The 16,142-nt window shown below is 45.0% G+C and overlaps 1 protein-coding gene across 1 annotated transcript in view; it reads right to left on the bottom strand.

The window, feature by feature from the left end:
• The window catches only part of DMRT1 (doublesex and mab-3 related transcription factor 1), a 104,467-nt gene that overhangs the window by 28,514 nt on the left and 59,811 nt on the right, over positions 1-16,142 (bottom strand). The window contains exon 4 of the mRNA XM_021694427.1: positions 12,303-12,447. Within this exon, the coding sequence (XP_021550102.1) occupies positions 12,303-12,447 (145 nt within the window). The remainder of the gene's footprint in view (positions 1-12,302; positions 12,448-16,142) is intronic.

A 16,142-nucleotide genomic window follows, 5' to 3' on the forward strand; every position in this document is an offset into this window, starting at 1 on the left:
CCGTCCCACACTCTCTGCCATGTTCACATCCTAGGCAGGATGCCAGGTCCACAGACAGCAGGCTCTTCAGGTTACTACCTGTGTACTGACCGAGCCATCAGCTTATGTCCTGGTGGGGGTTTGGGAAGGGGACAGAGAGGACCTGGTCCTGCTGAGAGTTTCGAGAGTCACTGTTACGCCTGGTAAAGTTGTACGAGGACACAACTGAACCAAACGCACAGAGAGTATAATTTCCATTCTGATTCTGAGCGGCAGTGGGTTAAATTGTATTTGCTGCTGTATTAATGGATCTAAACCATAAAACATGAAAAAAGAAATGTGTGGACCCATGAATTACCCAAACGGAGGAAGAAACACTACAGTTAATGTGGACAAGGATAACTTATAATCCAGAAACTCTTCACTGAGAAAGCCATGAATAGCTTTAACCAAAGTAGGAAACCACTCCATGCATGATCAGACCTGCCTCTTGTACGATTTTGATAGAAACACAAATGAAGCAACTCTTGGGACGCCTGGGTGGCTCAGTCGGGTAAGCATCTGCCTTCGGCTTGGGTCATAATCTCAGGGTCCTGGGATCGAGTCCCGTATCGGGCTCTCTGCTCTGCGGAGGGCCTGTTTCTCCCTCTCCCCCTGCTCTTCTCTCTCTCTCTCTGTCAAATAAATAAAAAAATCTTAAAAAAAAACAAAACAAAACAAATGAAGCAACTCATAAAACTGCTGAGTATGCTTCCAGAAAGTACTGCTGTCCTGTGTCCACATTTTTTTTTTTTTGCCTTTTACCCCAGGGCCTTAAAATGGTCGTTGAGAGACTTGAATGGAGTCTAAAATCGCCAGATTTAGCAAATAAAAACGCAGGACGCTACAATTTAAATATCAGAAAAAATAAGTTATTTTTAGCATAATAAAATACTGTGGACATAGTTATATGAAAATAATTGTTCAGGGTTTATCTGAAATCTGACTCTTACTGGCCACTCTGTGTCTGAGCGTGCAGCCCTGAAGATTCAAATGGGCGCGTCAGGCTGACTCGGGGCTCTTCGCTCGCTCCCCTGGCGACAGAGCCCACGGAAGGCTTCTGGCCCGTCCCACCTCTAGAGGCCAGCACCATATGCCCGCAGCTGTGTCCCACACTGCTCCAGGAAGCTGGGAAGTGGCATCGTTAATCAATCCCCAGTGAGAAGACATTGCAACTAAGAGGAAAAGAGCAGAGGGCAAAGGTGGGAGGGCTGTCTGCCACCGAGTTTCAAGTGGGGGGAAGCCCTGCCCTAGACTTGGTGTAAATGGGGGAGAAACCCTGTATTCATTGTAGCACCAGATAGGAAAAGGCCACAAAATGGTTCTCCTAATTTCCCTGCTACACTGAAGAGAGGCTTTAAAAATATGTGGTAAGAAGATGATTGTGGGGCTGCAGGGCCTGAATATTATTTTTTTATGGAGCTCATTTTTAATATCAGCACTTTTAGGGTGAATGTAAATAAACCTGATCATGCCATAAATTCAGTGTGCGCTTTTATTTTGCAGATTTCAGCTAAAACACCATAAATCTTTTCTTGGAAGCAGCATCTTTCAAGATAGCAGAGGCAGCACCAGGATTTTGATACCCACTAAGAAAGCAATAAATAAGCAACTGACTTCGGAGACCTCCCCAAGTGCATGTGCTTGGCCGACAGGCGAGGCACTCGAGGAACTGTCCTGTGGGGTTTCTTTGCCCTATATTTCGCTTTGCCCTATATCACAGGGATCGTTCCTGCACACCACAACAATCCCAGGAGAGGGGCTTCCTTGGCTTTGTAAGAAAGGATGGTAAAAATGACCACCGCACACAGAAGCAAGCCCACTCCTCCAACGAAATAGCCATCTACTCTAGTTCCCCCCGAAGACGCCAGTTAGGCCAATTTCAATGAACAATCGCTGGAAGGTCCATAAACGCCCGTCACCATTGTTCACAGCAGAAGCCTGGCTGGAAGCTGACCTCAGCATATACTGTGTACCCCGTGTGTATGCGCAAGGTGGGAAATATAGGCCTGTATATAAATACATATAAAGCTAACTTTCAGTGTTCGGAAAACAAAAGCTATCCCCATATAACAGCCAAATTCTGACATAACTCAATTTGGACACCTCATCTAGTGTGCACTGCACTCATTCCCAGTGTAAACCCCACGGCGCCGGGCAATGATATACTGTAATGTCACAGTGCAATCTGGATTTACTATAAAGGGCCGCGGACGAGCTTCAGAGCAGTAAACATTGCAGCGAGGTGTATTTCACACTGAGCTGGTTTTTATGAAGAACACTTCACCGCCCAGGCACGGCACCCGGATGATGGATGGTGAAAGATGCATGACAAGCTTCATCATTGTTTGTAAATCTTAACTGTTCCTGCTCACTAACTCTGGAGGCAATTTTCAAAGACAGCGGCCGACAGAAGGACAGCACAGTTCTCCTGAAGGTTATTCAAGTTGTACTTGGCCTGGGCCGTGCCTCCGAGGAGCCGAGGAGGGAAAATAAACTGCTGAGTTACTCCACTCCGCACCCGAAAAGCATCACCGAGGCCCAGCAGTTCCGGACCGGAATGAAGAAATCTCCTGCGTGAGGATGTGCGTGCGATGCCCCAACCAGAGTGGCTACTGTTGCATCCAAGTTAATGCCCGTGTGGATGCTGCCTCTCCAGGAATTTTCAAGAGAAATGGTCCCTGAGTGAGTAATGGGATTGGCAAACTCGATGTGTGCCGTGCCCACAAAAGGCTGGGTTCCCTGCACTGATCAGGCAGGGAGGGGACCTGACATCACCCCAGAAACTCCATCGAGATAGAATCAGCACAGGCATCCTGGGCAAGCACTGACTTCTAGTAACTGTGTGCAACCTAGTTACGCCAGGACATGTAGGAATTCCCAAAACTGTGGTTTCCAGAGCTCAGACTCTGTGTCCCGCTCTAGATGGTCTTCTTTAGCCCAAAGGAAAACCCCTACAGAGGCCCTGAGATTTTCGGGAATAAATTAAAGATGTAAAAGCAACCTCATAATAAGCCACTGACAGACCAAGTAGAGCATAAAATACTGCCTCAAAAATTATCTCGGGAAAACAGATAGGCCTTTTCTTCATCCTAATTTCATTTTTTTTTTTTCATTTTTAAGGATTTGAGAGAGAGAGAGAGAGAGGGAGGAGGGGCAGAGGGAGAGGGGCAGAGGGAGAGAGAATCCTCAAGCAGACTCTCCGCTGAGCACGGGGCCCAACGCCAGGCTCAATCTCACGACCCTGGGATCATGACCTGAGCTGAAATCACGAGTTGGACACTTAACCAAATGAGCCACCCAGGCGCCCCTCACCCTATTCTTAAAATAACACAGAATAGCCAGAGAAAATAAAAACAACTATAGGAAAGTGGTTGATTGTGTTTCTATTTACACTTATAATTTCAAAGCTGATAACTAGTTATTTAATGTTTTAATGTCTGCCTTCATCAAATATTAACAACTCTCTCCTGTTAAATACAAAGAAAATGCACATATAGCCACAAAATTAAAACTTTACTATGTTAAGTCATAAAGGTGTTCCAAAGTTTATATTTAGTTTTGGGAAGATCAATGTAAATACTACACCTGATATGCTGGTGGGTTTTTTCCAAGGCTGCTTTTCAGGGTTTTTTGTTTTTGTTTTTCTGTGACACCAACATGCTATAGAAAGGCACCCCTAGAAGGGGTATTTCTGCATGATGCATATGCTGAAGAAGTAGGCTCTAGAATTTTATCATTACAGAAGAAGAGTTGCTTTTGCATGCGTATCTTTAGACTCAGCAGACAGAATGTTTCCAACCCCCAATCACAGCCATCATTTCCTTAAAAATATTTCACACAGGAGAATGCCAGACTGTTGCCCAGTGAGGCCTCAGACAAGCTAAGTAAAGCATCACTGTGCCTCAGTTTCTCTACTTGCCACTCGGAAATGAGGTCCCTTCTCTCATTGTCTCTATACCTCAGTGTCCTCATCTATAAAATGGGGATAATTATACGACTAGTAAGAATTAAACGAGCTATCCCCACTGAGTGCACAGAATCTTACTGTAAGAGCTACCTGTTTGTGAGGAGAGGAAGAGGACAGGAGGAAGAGAAACCACAGGATACACCAGCACAGAGAATGCCCAGGGGAGTGGCTCGCAGACCTGTTCCCCGACACTAGCAACAAGGCTCAGAGATGTCACGGCGCTCTGCCTGCAACCTCCCCACCCTGCCCCAGCCTCTCTGCTTAGTGTGCTTGGTGAGGAAGCTTGACCTTGCTCCCAGGGCTTGACCTTGCTCCCAGGGCTGTGTTATTCATCGAAAACCAGTCTATGCAAAGGAGGAAGTCTTTAAAATTTGAGTTTTCCAAAGGGAATACAGGGAATATTCTACATGATATGAATGCAGGATATGTTGTAGTCTGGAGGCCGTACCCTACCTTTGCCCATGTCTGCTTTATTTCCATGACTGTTTTACCAGAATGCCAGACTCCAGGCCAGTGAGGCACCAGTAGGAAGGGTCCAAGGTTTCTTACTCATTCAAGAACCCATGGACCATCCCAGGAGCCCTCCGAGAACACAGCAGGATGCGTGCACCCGGCAAAGCGCAAAGCTGAATGAACATGATTCCTGGCCCCGCGTGTGTGAGACCACAGCCCGATGACTCTTGCAGAAAGGCTGTGTGTGTGAACTTCTTCCTTACGTGAGTCTGACCTCCCTCACGTGGGACTCTGGGAAGTGCCTGCTCTCTCTAGATTGCTGGTGGCCTTGTCGGAGGGCAGTGTTTTACGCAGAAGGCATGCTAGGGACCCATCCGTTCTCAACCTTCCCAGTTTGCCTTGTAGGGTGCTCTTCTCATGGAGGAAGAGAAAGAGGTTTTAAGAAACAACGGAAATCTGTGTGTCCTCATCAAACGGCATTTCAGCTCACCTTCAGTGCTATTCTTCAGCTACAAAGGGACCTTCTGGTGTCCTTCCACACTCCTTTTCCCTCGTTCCCTCTGCTTTACTTAGCAAACATACCACATGTAATATATCAAAAATAAGCCCCCAAAGCTGCCTGCTGTTTATTATATGCTTAAAGTGATCATGCTTCATCTTCCTCGCTCAGAAGACCACAATGTCTAGCTGATTTCAAGAATCCCAATACACATATGTTTAGTTTCAAACAGGGCCCCTGTAGGTCTAAAACTAGGCCCACCTTAATTATTGTGAGGACTTTATTTGTACAGCCCCCTGCCAGGCATTTGCAGGCACAGAAAGATGTGTAAGACATGGTGGCAGGTCTTCATATGGAGATAAGGGAGTTGACAACTTCTGCCACGCCTTTTTTACATAATTTTTTGTAAAAATTTTTTTGACCCATGTGTAATAGGTAAGGCTGTTGTTATTTTTTTTCAGCTTTCCAGATGAGGGAAGTGAGGTTGGAAGAGATGAAGCAAGCATGTTACAGTCAGGTCCAGAGCTGGGGACCTCAGCCCAATCTCCTCTCCTGGGGTGGGACCCATCGCCTTGCAAGAACTGACCTCCAGGGTCATTGCCGACAAATGCCCCACTTACCTCTCTGTTCAAAGCTAGAGCTGAGGGCGCCTGGGTGGCTCAGTCGTTAAGCGTCTGCCTTCGGCTCAGGTCATGATCCCAGGGCCCTGGGATCGAGCCCCGCATCGGGCTCCCTGCTCTGTGGGGAGTCTGCTTCTCCCCCCGCCGACTCGTACGCGTGCGTGTGTGCGTTCTCTCTCAAAAATATAAAAAATTTAAAAAAAAAAAGCTAGACCTGAAAATAACAAAGTTACATAAGGAAAACAGTTTACCAGTCAAGTGCTTTTCTTTGAAATTTGGCACATTTCCTGAAGAGTCTGACCTCCCTCAAATCATTTCCTAAACAATCAAGTCATTTCCTAAAGAGTCAAGTTTAAACTCAACATTCTATAAATATTGCATAAAACATATTCAGCTTTCCTTAAAGAAGAGGAAGAAAAGGGTCAGTGTTTTTCTCCCCTGCAGGCTTGCCATACGCTTCAGAGAATATACACAAAAAAGCGAGCCCTCGGATTCTTTGGCCTGCTCTCCTTCCTGTCTGAGCAGGACTCTAAAACACTGCCAGAACATCTTTCTCCCTGACAAGAAGAACTGCCTGAAATGTCAACACACCCCTTACAGAAAGGCATGGTGGAAGTATGTACAGTATTTTGCCATCTCTTGCTGCATTTGGTGATTTATAGAGCTTGCTTCCATATGGGACATGATTTCATCCTCACAACACCTACCTCCTCACCCTCTATTAAGGGGTGAGGAAAGTAAGGGTCTTGGAGAAGAGTCTGATACTCCCAAGGCTACACAGCTGGTGAGTGGTGCCTCCATTCAGATGCTAAGCACAGACTGCTTCTACCACCCCACCCAGGAGCAGTGGGAGAACGTCACCTCACCTCACCAAAGGGCAGTTCTGACATCCTGGGATCGTGAGCAGGGGAGACCGGAGGGTGCTTCCAAGAGGGAGCACCCCCCTTGCTGTTCTCACCTGCAAAACTAGATGGATGATCTTTCGCTAAAATCCAACATGCAGCATGAAGCAAACCCATTCCATGGAAGTGAAAGCTTAACCATTTAGTCGTGACAACTTTGGGGGGGGGGGGGGGGGGTAGCATAAGCCATCGGTGAAATCAGGCACTTCTAGATTCACTGGGCTACAAAACTGCTAATGTTGAATGGATTCAAAAAGTCATGTTTGGGAACACAGACGTAACAGAAGGAGCACGAGGCCTTCAACTCAGAGAGGCCCTTCCACTGACTTGGGCCATCTGACCTTTGGGGAAAACATAATGCTCTATATCCTGCTTCATGGATCTGCTGACATCCTATGTGTTCTAAATGAATAATACAAGAACAGCTCATAATACATAATGAGCACCTCAAATGAGTGCTTTTCTTTCTTCTGAAAGAGCAGAGGTTGAATGTAAAGGATCCAAGGATGCCAAAGAAACCGAATGCACCAGCTCTGACGTTCACACTGAGACTGCAGAAGAAGTAGACAAAAAGATCAAAGTATGTTCGTCTTTCTCACTTGAAATGGGAGACTTTCTCCCAAGTGTTGGCCAGCCAAGTATACTCTAGGAACTGACACGCAAGACTTCAACATGTAGACAAAGATGCCTGTTTACACCCGTTAACATGAGTGTATCTACTAACACAGAGGCATGGCTGTGGAGATCACCTCTTTATCCCGAGTTGAAGAAGCGTGATTTCCAGGGTGCTCCGACCACCACTTCGTGAACCACTTGCAGCCGTTACTCTGAAGAGGCCACATTCATGCATAAGCCAACCTTCCGTGTGGGTACTAGGATCCGTGTTTCTCAAGCTATCTGTGGGGAGGGACCTGTTTTGCTTTGTTTAAAACTTTTTTAAGACTTTATGTTTAAGTAATCTCTACATCCAACGTGGACCTCGAACCTACAACCCCAAGACCAAGAGTTGCAACACTCTACCAAACTGAGCCAGCCTGGCGCTCCTAAAATGTTTTTGTTTCCAATCCGCCATGGTCTGATACTTTCCTAAGATACAACAAAAATGAATTACTAGAATCATAATTTTAAAAACGGAAAGTAACATAAGCAGGCTAGGGAAATCGGAACCCTCATATGCTGGCGGGAAGGTATAATGGTGCTGCTGCCACACAGAAGTCTGGCAGCTTCCGTAAAAAGTTAAACCCAGAATTACCATACGATCCTACAATTTTGCTGCTGGGTATGTACACGAAGACGTGAACACAGGTCTCCTAACAAAGAACACGAAGATCCACAGCACAGCTCTGCACAACAGCCAAAAAAGGTACAAACAACGCAAATGTCCATCAACTGAAGAACAGAAAAGCAAGATGTGGTTTATCCACAATGAGGGCATCTTAGTAGGCCATAAAAAGGAGTTCAGTACTAATACCTGCTACAGTGTGGAGGAACCTCGATAATGTTACGCTCAGTGAAAGAAGCCAGTCACAAAAGGCCACGTATTGTCGATTCCATTTACACGAAACATCCAGAATAGGCAAGTCCATTAAGACAGAAAGCAAATTAGTGGTTGTCAGGGGCTGGGGGAAGGGAGAGTAGGGAATGGCCGCTTAGCAGGTACCCAGTTTCCTTTTGCGGTGATAAAAATGCCTTCAAACTAGATAAAGGTCATGGTTGCCCAACACTGCAAAAGTCCTAAAGGCTGAACTGTATACTTCAAAATGGTTAACAGTTCATTTTGTGATAGGTGGATTTTACCTTAATAAAAAAACGAATTCCGAGAAAAATGAAAGACAAAAAATAAGTCCCAAGTTTCAAATTATATTCAACAGACATAAAATCATGGTGCCAAACGGTTACGAAGTTTTTACTTTTAGTTACTTTACTCACCTCCTCTCAGACCAGTAAAGAGGCCCCCACAGGCGCCCACAGTGGGGCCCGCTGCCCTGGAGCCCACCCTGTCTTACTTACTCAGCACCCCACCAGTGTCCCTGACGATGTGGCCCCCACCCCACACAGCCTGCAGGGCAAACCTTCCCTCTACTGGACCACACAAACCTACTGTGCTCTCTCTTTCTTTGAAAAAGAGAAGATCTTCCTTGAACTCCGCTCCCCTCCAGCTGCTGCCCCATTTCATGACTCCCCTTACAGCAAGACGCCTTGGAGAAGTGTCTGTGCCGCTGCCCCCATCTTCTCTCCTACACATTCCCAAGCGCAGTCAGGCTTTCGTTCCCGCCTCCCCACCCGAATGGCACTTGTCCAGGTCCTCCCTCATTCCCACCACATACAACAGCCGATCATGGTTGATTCCAGCCCTCTTAGCTGACCTATCAGCTTCTCTGGCTCTGTTCACTGAAATGTTTTCTTTGCTCAGCTTGCAGGACAGCATGCCCTGTTAGTTCTCCTCCTCACTTTCTCCTTTGCTGGAGTTCATCTGCAACACACCTCCGGACCCTGGAGGGCCCTGGGGCTCAATCTTCAGTCCTTCATTCTGCTCCATCTACACTCACTTCTCTAGGGGCTCTCGTCAGATTGACTTCAAGTAACATCTATGCACTGGACTCTTAAGCTTTGATTTCCAGCAAGGATGTCTCCTCTCAACTTGAGACTGAGACTTCATACATCCAATTCCTACTTGACGATCCACTTGGATGACTCAGGAACATCTCAAACTTCATGTGCAAAATTAAACTCCTAATTCTCACAAACCTGTTCCCCCCACCACCCCGGTCTTCTTTACCTCAATGAACAGAAACTCTGATTTCCTACTTGGTCAGATAAAAAATTATAGAGTCACCCCCACTTCTCCCTTCCTGGCACATCCCAAATCCATCAGCAAATCGTGTTGGTTCTATCTTCAAAACAGATCTAGAATTAAACCACCTGTCATCACCAGCACGTTCCCCCCCGCCCCCCGACTAGCTCACTGCCACCTTTCTCAACGACTACTGCAATGCCTTCCACTGGACTCCGTGCCTCCCCCCTGCACTCCTACAGTCTGTTCTTAGACCACAGCCAGAGTGATCTTCCAAAACCCAGGACAGACATGTCTCCCATGCCGTGCTTTTGCTAGAAAGCCTGCAATGGGCTTCTCATCTCACTTGAAAAAAGCCAAAGTGCTTGCAATGCTTTACAAAGTCCTACATGACTGGGCCTCACTGCCTCTCTGGTCTACCTCCTGACACTTCTCGGGATATAGAATAGGGAGGAAACGCCTCCTAGCCTCTTTACCAAGAAAAACATTAAACAGTAGCAACACAGCAAAAGGAACTTTCCCTGGAATCCCCACCACATTCTATTTGCATGTTGCAATCTCCAGCAAATGCAGAGGAAGACTTTGAACCGGGACTCCTTTCTTTACATGGTAAAGAGAGGTTAAATTTCTCTTTAAAGAAGGTGAAGAAAAACTGATTTAATGACAAATTTATACTTTAAAGAAAACATTAAACCTACTGAAAAACACTGTTTTTCAAATTACTTACAGTAAGTCCCCACTTAGATCTTCCAAACATAACTTACTTATTAACACGGCCAACCAAAAGATCTCAGCCCATACCTGATGGGCATGATGAATGCAACAGGTTACTGGCCAGCCTCTGTCACCTTGTCAGAAGTGAATACACTGCTGTCCCGTCCCCCCACCCCCGCCCCCACACCCGGCCACCAGCCTCAGCCCCACTCAGCGGAAGGGCCTAAGCTGTCTCCGAGTGCCTACTTGTACCAATGCTGATGATAAAACTGAGGACCCAGTGCTCCAAGAGAGGACCCCTGGGGTGTCCTTTTGGCCCCCAAACACAACTTTCTCCTCCCTCTTCCCTTCCCACTTGCAACACAGAAGCCCCAAATACCATGCATTTGGAAGTCATAAAGCCACATTTCTTTGAACAATTAGTTGAGATTTGGATTTTCTATTGATTCATATTCTCCTTCTCCATGGCTGTTCGAAAGTAGGTATTACGGAGTTTCACTGTAGCTCATCCTAACTCGCTCAGGTGTGAGGCTAGTAGTGAGGGAGAGGGGCACCAGAAGGGTAAGCCTGAGGCCTCCTCACGCCTTCAAACACACGTCTCACCAGCAAAAATGTGAGAAAACCTCACTGCTAGCCACCCTGTCTTTCCCAGTGAGTGCTGGTGCTCAGGTCCTTTCTGTCCTGGACTGTAACCTCTTTCCTTCTGAGCCTTTTCCTTTTCTGCCATAAATTCAAATGCTTCCTGCTCCTCTTCATATCCGTCCCTCTCTGCTCTAATAAATTTCCTCTTATCTTTTCATCTTACTGCCCTGCTCTGAATTTACACCTTTCTCTCAAGAGTGCGAGTGCTTCTGGGAATATTCCATTATTCCTTGAGCAAGAGGCTCAAGCAATTTCTTCCTGAAAGTAGGTTAACTCCTAATTTTCTGTATGAACAAACGTTTCCTTAACTGCTTCATCACTAAATTCTGCACTGATTCCACAGACCATGAGTTAGGATCCTGACCTTCTAGGCTGATGTTTCTTTACAGAGTAGCAAGCTCCCTTAAAAAATAATACCTCATTCATTCATTAATTCACTTGCTTAACCAATAAATAACAAATAAAAGGCATCATAGCAGGTAAAAAGATATGTAAGATGTGTTCTCTGTCCCTAAAGAGCTTAAAAGCCAGATAAATACGTAGAATCAAAGACAGTATGAAAGAAGGACCATATGGGCATACATTCCATAATATGGATATTTATAATACAGAGTTGAGCTTGTCCACTCCTGACAAAAAAATGGTCATTAATGAAAGTCAAAGTGCAATCAATAACGTGTACTTCAGTTCCTCTACAGTTCAAACAGATCCATTCCCTTGTCCTCTATATTACGCATTAATGAAATCCTCTATTTTATTTCAGTATGGCAAATAAGGCATAACTTGCCCAGCTTTTTTAGACTTCCTTGTCCTGCGTTCGGAAATCAAAGGATGGTTCTGATTCTTGTTCTCTAAACACTTGCTTTACAGTAGAAACAAGTTCTCTGTAGAGTGTCAAGTTATTCAGAGAACAACCTCTCTTTTTATTTAGTGGAGGGTGAGTTCCAACAGTCGGGTTTACTACCAAGTCACACACTATTGCCCTGATTTCTACGTACAGTCTCGACTCTATATGCTTCTCACTTTCCTAGATCAAAAGATAAAGCTTAATATAAAGAACTTAAAAACAGGGCCTAAAAACACAGCAGTCATAAAAGACCTGCCCATCACCACAGTGTAAATGCTGGGGAGGTTAAAATTGAAGTTGAGGAATTGGGTATTTCAAAGCACTTTGGTTCATTAAACAGTCATTTTTTATTTTAAAGCTATTATAACAGAGTTATTTGCATTGCTACTGCATAAAGTCTGAAATCTACTGTATTCAAAAATGTTTTATTAAGTTATTTTATTTCCTCCCCAAAAGATGAATACGCCTTCAATTTTAAAATGGGGAAGTTTTCAATCAAGTATTCAATACAGAGAAATTCACTTTACCAAAAATATCAGGATTTGAGCCACATTTTCCTTTCAACTTGTACTTCGTAGTGCTCCTCCTGAAAATACATTTTTTTTAGCTTTTGATGGGAGCCTCTCATTTTATTCTTGTCATTCCAGGTAGTCAGAAAAGAAAAACGTGATATTAAAGCAAAAGCATTCCATAACGGAATACTGTAAAGGATACTCACAAAGGAGTCACATGGCAACCTCCCAAGAGCTCCTGACTTGCAAGACCTTGGAGAGGTCCAGAGACCCAGTGATGGCTACTCATCCTCCGTCCACCCCAATCCCGGCTGTGCATCCGGACACCTACCACTGGCTTTGGCTTCTGAGTAAGAGGGGCCATCCTCGAAAGTGAAGATTTGGGACACGCTCTGGCCCAGGTAGGAGGGAGGCGGGTAGTAAGAATGCATCCTGTACTGGGAACTCACTGCGTGGCGGTTCTCCGAGTTTTTCATCTGCTTGAGAAAAAAAAAAGAAGGAATACACTGAGCCCAAAGTTGCACTGTACAATGATTACAAGAACTGCCTGGTTCTTTAAGAGAATAGCCCATTGTTGTTGGAAGTACCCTCGACCATGAATACGCCTCCCCAGTGCAATGACCCTAGAAACTCTAACTGCATCCTTAAGGTGCCTTTTCTATCTTGGGGTCCCTACTAGAGCCTCTGTGAGGCTGCATTTGGTCACATGATACTCAATTAACAAGCACTAAGGAAAAGAGAGCAATAGAGAGGAGACAGCACTGCCTAGAAGCCAACACGTCGCTGTAACTCATTATTTAGCCATAAGCAAGTTATCTGCTTCCTCACTTTCCCTTATGTGTAGAACAGGCGTCTCACCTTAGCTACCTCACTGTGTTCATATAAAAAGAGTATTTTTAAAAAGACAACATGCAAGGCATGTGTAAGTGTAAGCTGTTGTCATTCGCGCAATGACGCACCCCATACTGTCCTCACGTCTGTAGCAAAAACCCAAGTCTGGAATCTCCACTTCCCACACCCTCCTGTCACCAGGGTCCTGGAGGGGACGTGGATTCTGCAAACAGGACATGAAGGGAGATGGGGAAGGCAGACTCTGCGGTCATGTGTCTTTCTGGCAATCAGACTGCCTTTGGGACACTGGGGCAGCTCTCGTGTAAGGAGCAGCTCTCCACTGCTTCCCGACCTCTCATTCAAAGCCAAGGTGATGTGACCTAAAGACCTGGAAGCCCCCCGACCTTCCGCAAATATGCAGAACTGTTCTGTTTCCTGCACGGCCCCTGGTACAGACACTGAGCATTACAGGGGTGATCCTATCTTCCCAGCAAGAACAGCTAGACTTCAATTATTTATACTGCATTTAAAAAATTAAATTCAGATGGTATTAACTTTATCTAAGAAGTCAATTTAAGGGAATGTTCAGGAAAAATCAATTCCGCCCAAGAATTAAAGAGTAAGTTCAAAATTACATTTTTCAATCAAATGATGCTACTTGATTAAGAAAATCATACTAACATGACGGGCTGGCAGGGTAAGCTTACGTACTGGGCTTCCTCAAGATTATCTATGGACATTAAATTTTGGACAATTTTCCAGTGACTGAAGGCCTATATGTACTTTGAATATTTGGCACTGCTTGCTGCAAAGGCCTGAGCCCCTGACTTCTGTGGGCTAATTTGAGAAGCTCAAGAGACTCATTTTCGACCCTCCCAAGCACTCCCCGGCACAAATGAATGCTCTGATGCGTGGATTACTGCTTCTTAGAGAAGCAAGGAAGACTATCCCAATTATTTTCTCTCACTTGAAGTTTATCTGGCAAGTTCCCTTTATCTTTCCTACTCTGTTTCTCTGAAGCATACGAAATGGTACCCCTCCTAGCCCAATCAGACAATTTTCATCTCCTACCGTCACATAAATCTCACTAAATAAGAGGGCAAGCAAGCTATGCTTGGAAGTAGCCAAAGGGGAAAAACTGGCTGCCCTTAACGAGCGAGCCCAGGTCAGGAGAGCCATTAAGGGGCCATGAAATCACTGAGGAAGGCAGTGACACTCAGTGGTCACTTAACTGCACAGAACCCATTATCAGTTAGACCGGTGCATCCCAGGGCTCTCTTAATGTGTATGCAAATGGCCTGGGGCTAAGCAGATCCTGATCCAGTAAGCGTGCAGTGGGGCCTCAGTCCGGCACAGTCCCAGGAGATGCTGATTCTGCTGGCTCAAAACCCTCACGCTGGTGACAAGGGACTAGAGTAAATGATCCTTTCTTTCATACTTCACACTTCAGGACCCCATGACCAAAAAAGGACCTTCTAAAAAACTCTTTTGATCCACTGTTTATGACCGCCAACTTCCCACCTGAACGGAGGGAGGATGGAAATCATGTAAATAACACTATGACTTTTCATGATTTTTTTGTTTTATACATGAGATTCCTCAGAGCTAAAGGAACTTTTTCAGGGGTCTGCCGCCATCTAGAATTGCTGCAGTGGTAAGACCAAACTCAAACTCTCTTCAAATCAAAGAGCCATTTCTGCCTCTCAAGACCTCCCTCAAGACCATTACACAGTCTACGTAATGAACTCTGAGCGAGAAGCCCAGTCGTCAGCTTTAACACGCGCAGAGAGCCGCAACACAAATGGTGAAGCCTCCCCCCGCCCACTGCAGGTGCCGAGCTGGTCACACCTCCTTCTGGTTTGACAACATCTGCAAGTCAGTTCTTCAAGAAAAATGTTTTTCAATTTTCCCCACGTACAAGTGACACGATTTGAGACCTGCAGTCTCTGCAAAACGCTGATTTTTTTTTCCCTTACTCGGAATTTGTATAAAGCCTCTTTTCAAAATGTTGAAAAATGTTCACTGTGAGTCTAGAGCAGGGATTAGCAAACCTTTTTGGCAAACGGCCATCATTTAGGCTTTGCAACCCACAGAGTCTCTCGACAACTGGCAAATGAATGGGCATGGCTACGTTCCAATAAAACTTTATTTATAAAAAGGTACACTGGTTCACAACCTTCACTCCCACTGGCGGAAGAGGAGCTCACCCAGCGCTGATGCTGGGCTCCATCACTGGAGTGTCTGATTTCAGTGGTCCAGGAGGTGGCCTGGCGCCGGGCTATTTCAAAGCTCCCGAGGTAATTCTTTTTTTTTTTTTTTATGTTCAGTTAGCCACTGTATAGTACATCATTAGTTTCTGATGTGGTGTTCAACGATTCATTAGTTGCATATAACACCCAGTGCTCATCACAACACGTGCCCTCCTTAACACCCATCACCTGGTTACCCCATCCCCCACCCTCCTCCCTTCAGTAACCCTCAGTTTGCTTCCCAGAGTCCAGAGCCTCTCATGGTTTGTCTCTCTCTGATTTCTTCCCCATTCTGTTTTCCCTCCCTTCCCCTGTGGTCCTCTGTATTATTCCTTATGTTCCACATATGAGTGAAACCATATGATAATGGTCTTTCTCTGCCTGACTTACTTCACTTAGCATAATCCCCTCCAGTTCCATCCATGTCAATGCAAATGGTAGGTATTCATCTTTTCTGATGACTGAGTAATATTCCATTGTATGTATTAACCACATCTTTATCCATTCCCCAGGTAATTCTAATGTGATGTCAAGATTGAGAACCACTGCTCTAGATATACTGACATATTTCCCACACCCCCAAGAAGTATGAAACACCAAGATCCCCAGTGTTAACTAAAAAATGCAAAAGGTTAAGTCTGATAGACTGGTCAACTGCTGCCAATCTCAAATTGTATAGTATTTGCAAAAAGATTTAAATAAACTGTAGACTTCTTTTTTTAACTAAAGCTTACCAAAAAAATAAACAATTTCAAACCCTTGCATGTTAATTTTTTCCTTTAATTCCTCTTATGTTTCTAGAAAGCATCAGATAATAAGGATTATTTAGAAGTAGGAATTGAGGGATTTGAACTCAAACACTGAATTTCCCTAATGAATCCCAAGATCACTGGGACTTTGAGGAAAAGAAAAAGATACAAAGGGTCAGACTCCATTTGAGGTTATTAAATATGAATTTGCTGAAGCCATTTATCACATCAGCCACATTCAACTTGAAGAATAATCTACAAACAACAATCCATGTGTTCACCTGGACATAAGGATGGTTGTATGTACAGCTGACTCTTGAACAACACAGGAGGTTAGGGGCT

The sequence above is a fragment of the Neomonachus schauinslandi genome, chromosome 13, assembly GCF_002201575.2.
Source record: "Neomonachus schauinslandi chromosome 13, ASM220157v2, whole genome shotgun sequence".
Lineage (NCBI taxonomy): Eukaryota > Metazoa > Chordata > Mammalia > Carnivora > Phocidae > Neomonachus > Neomonachus schauinslandi.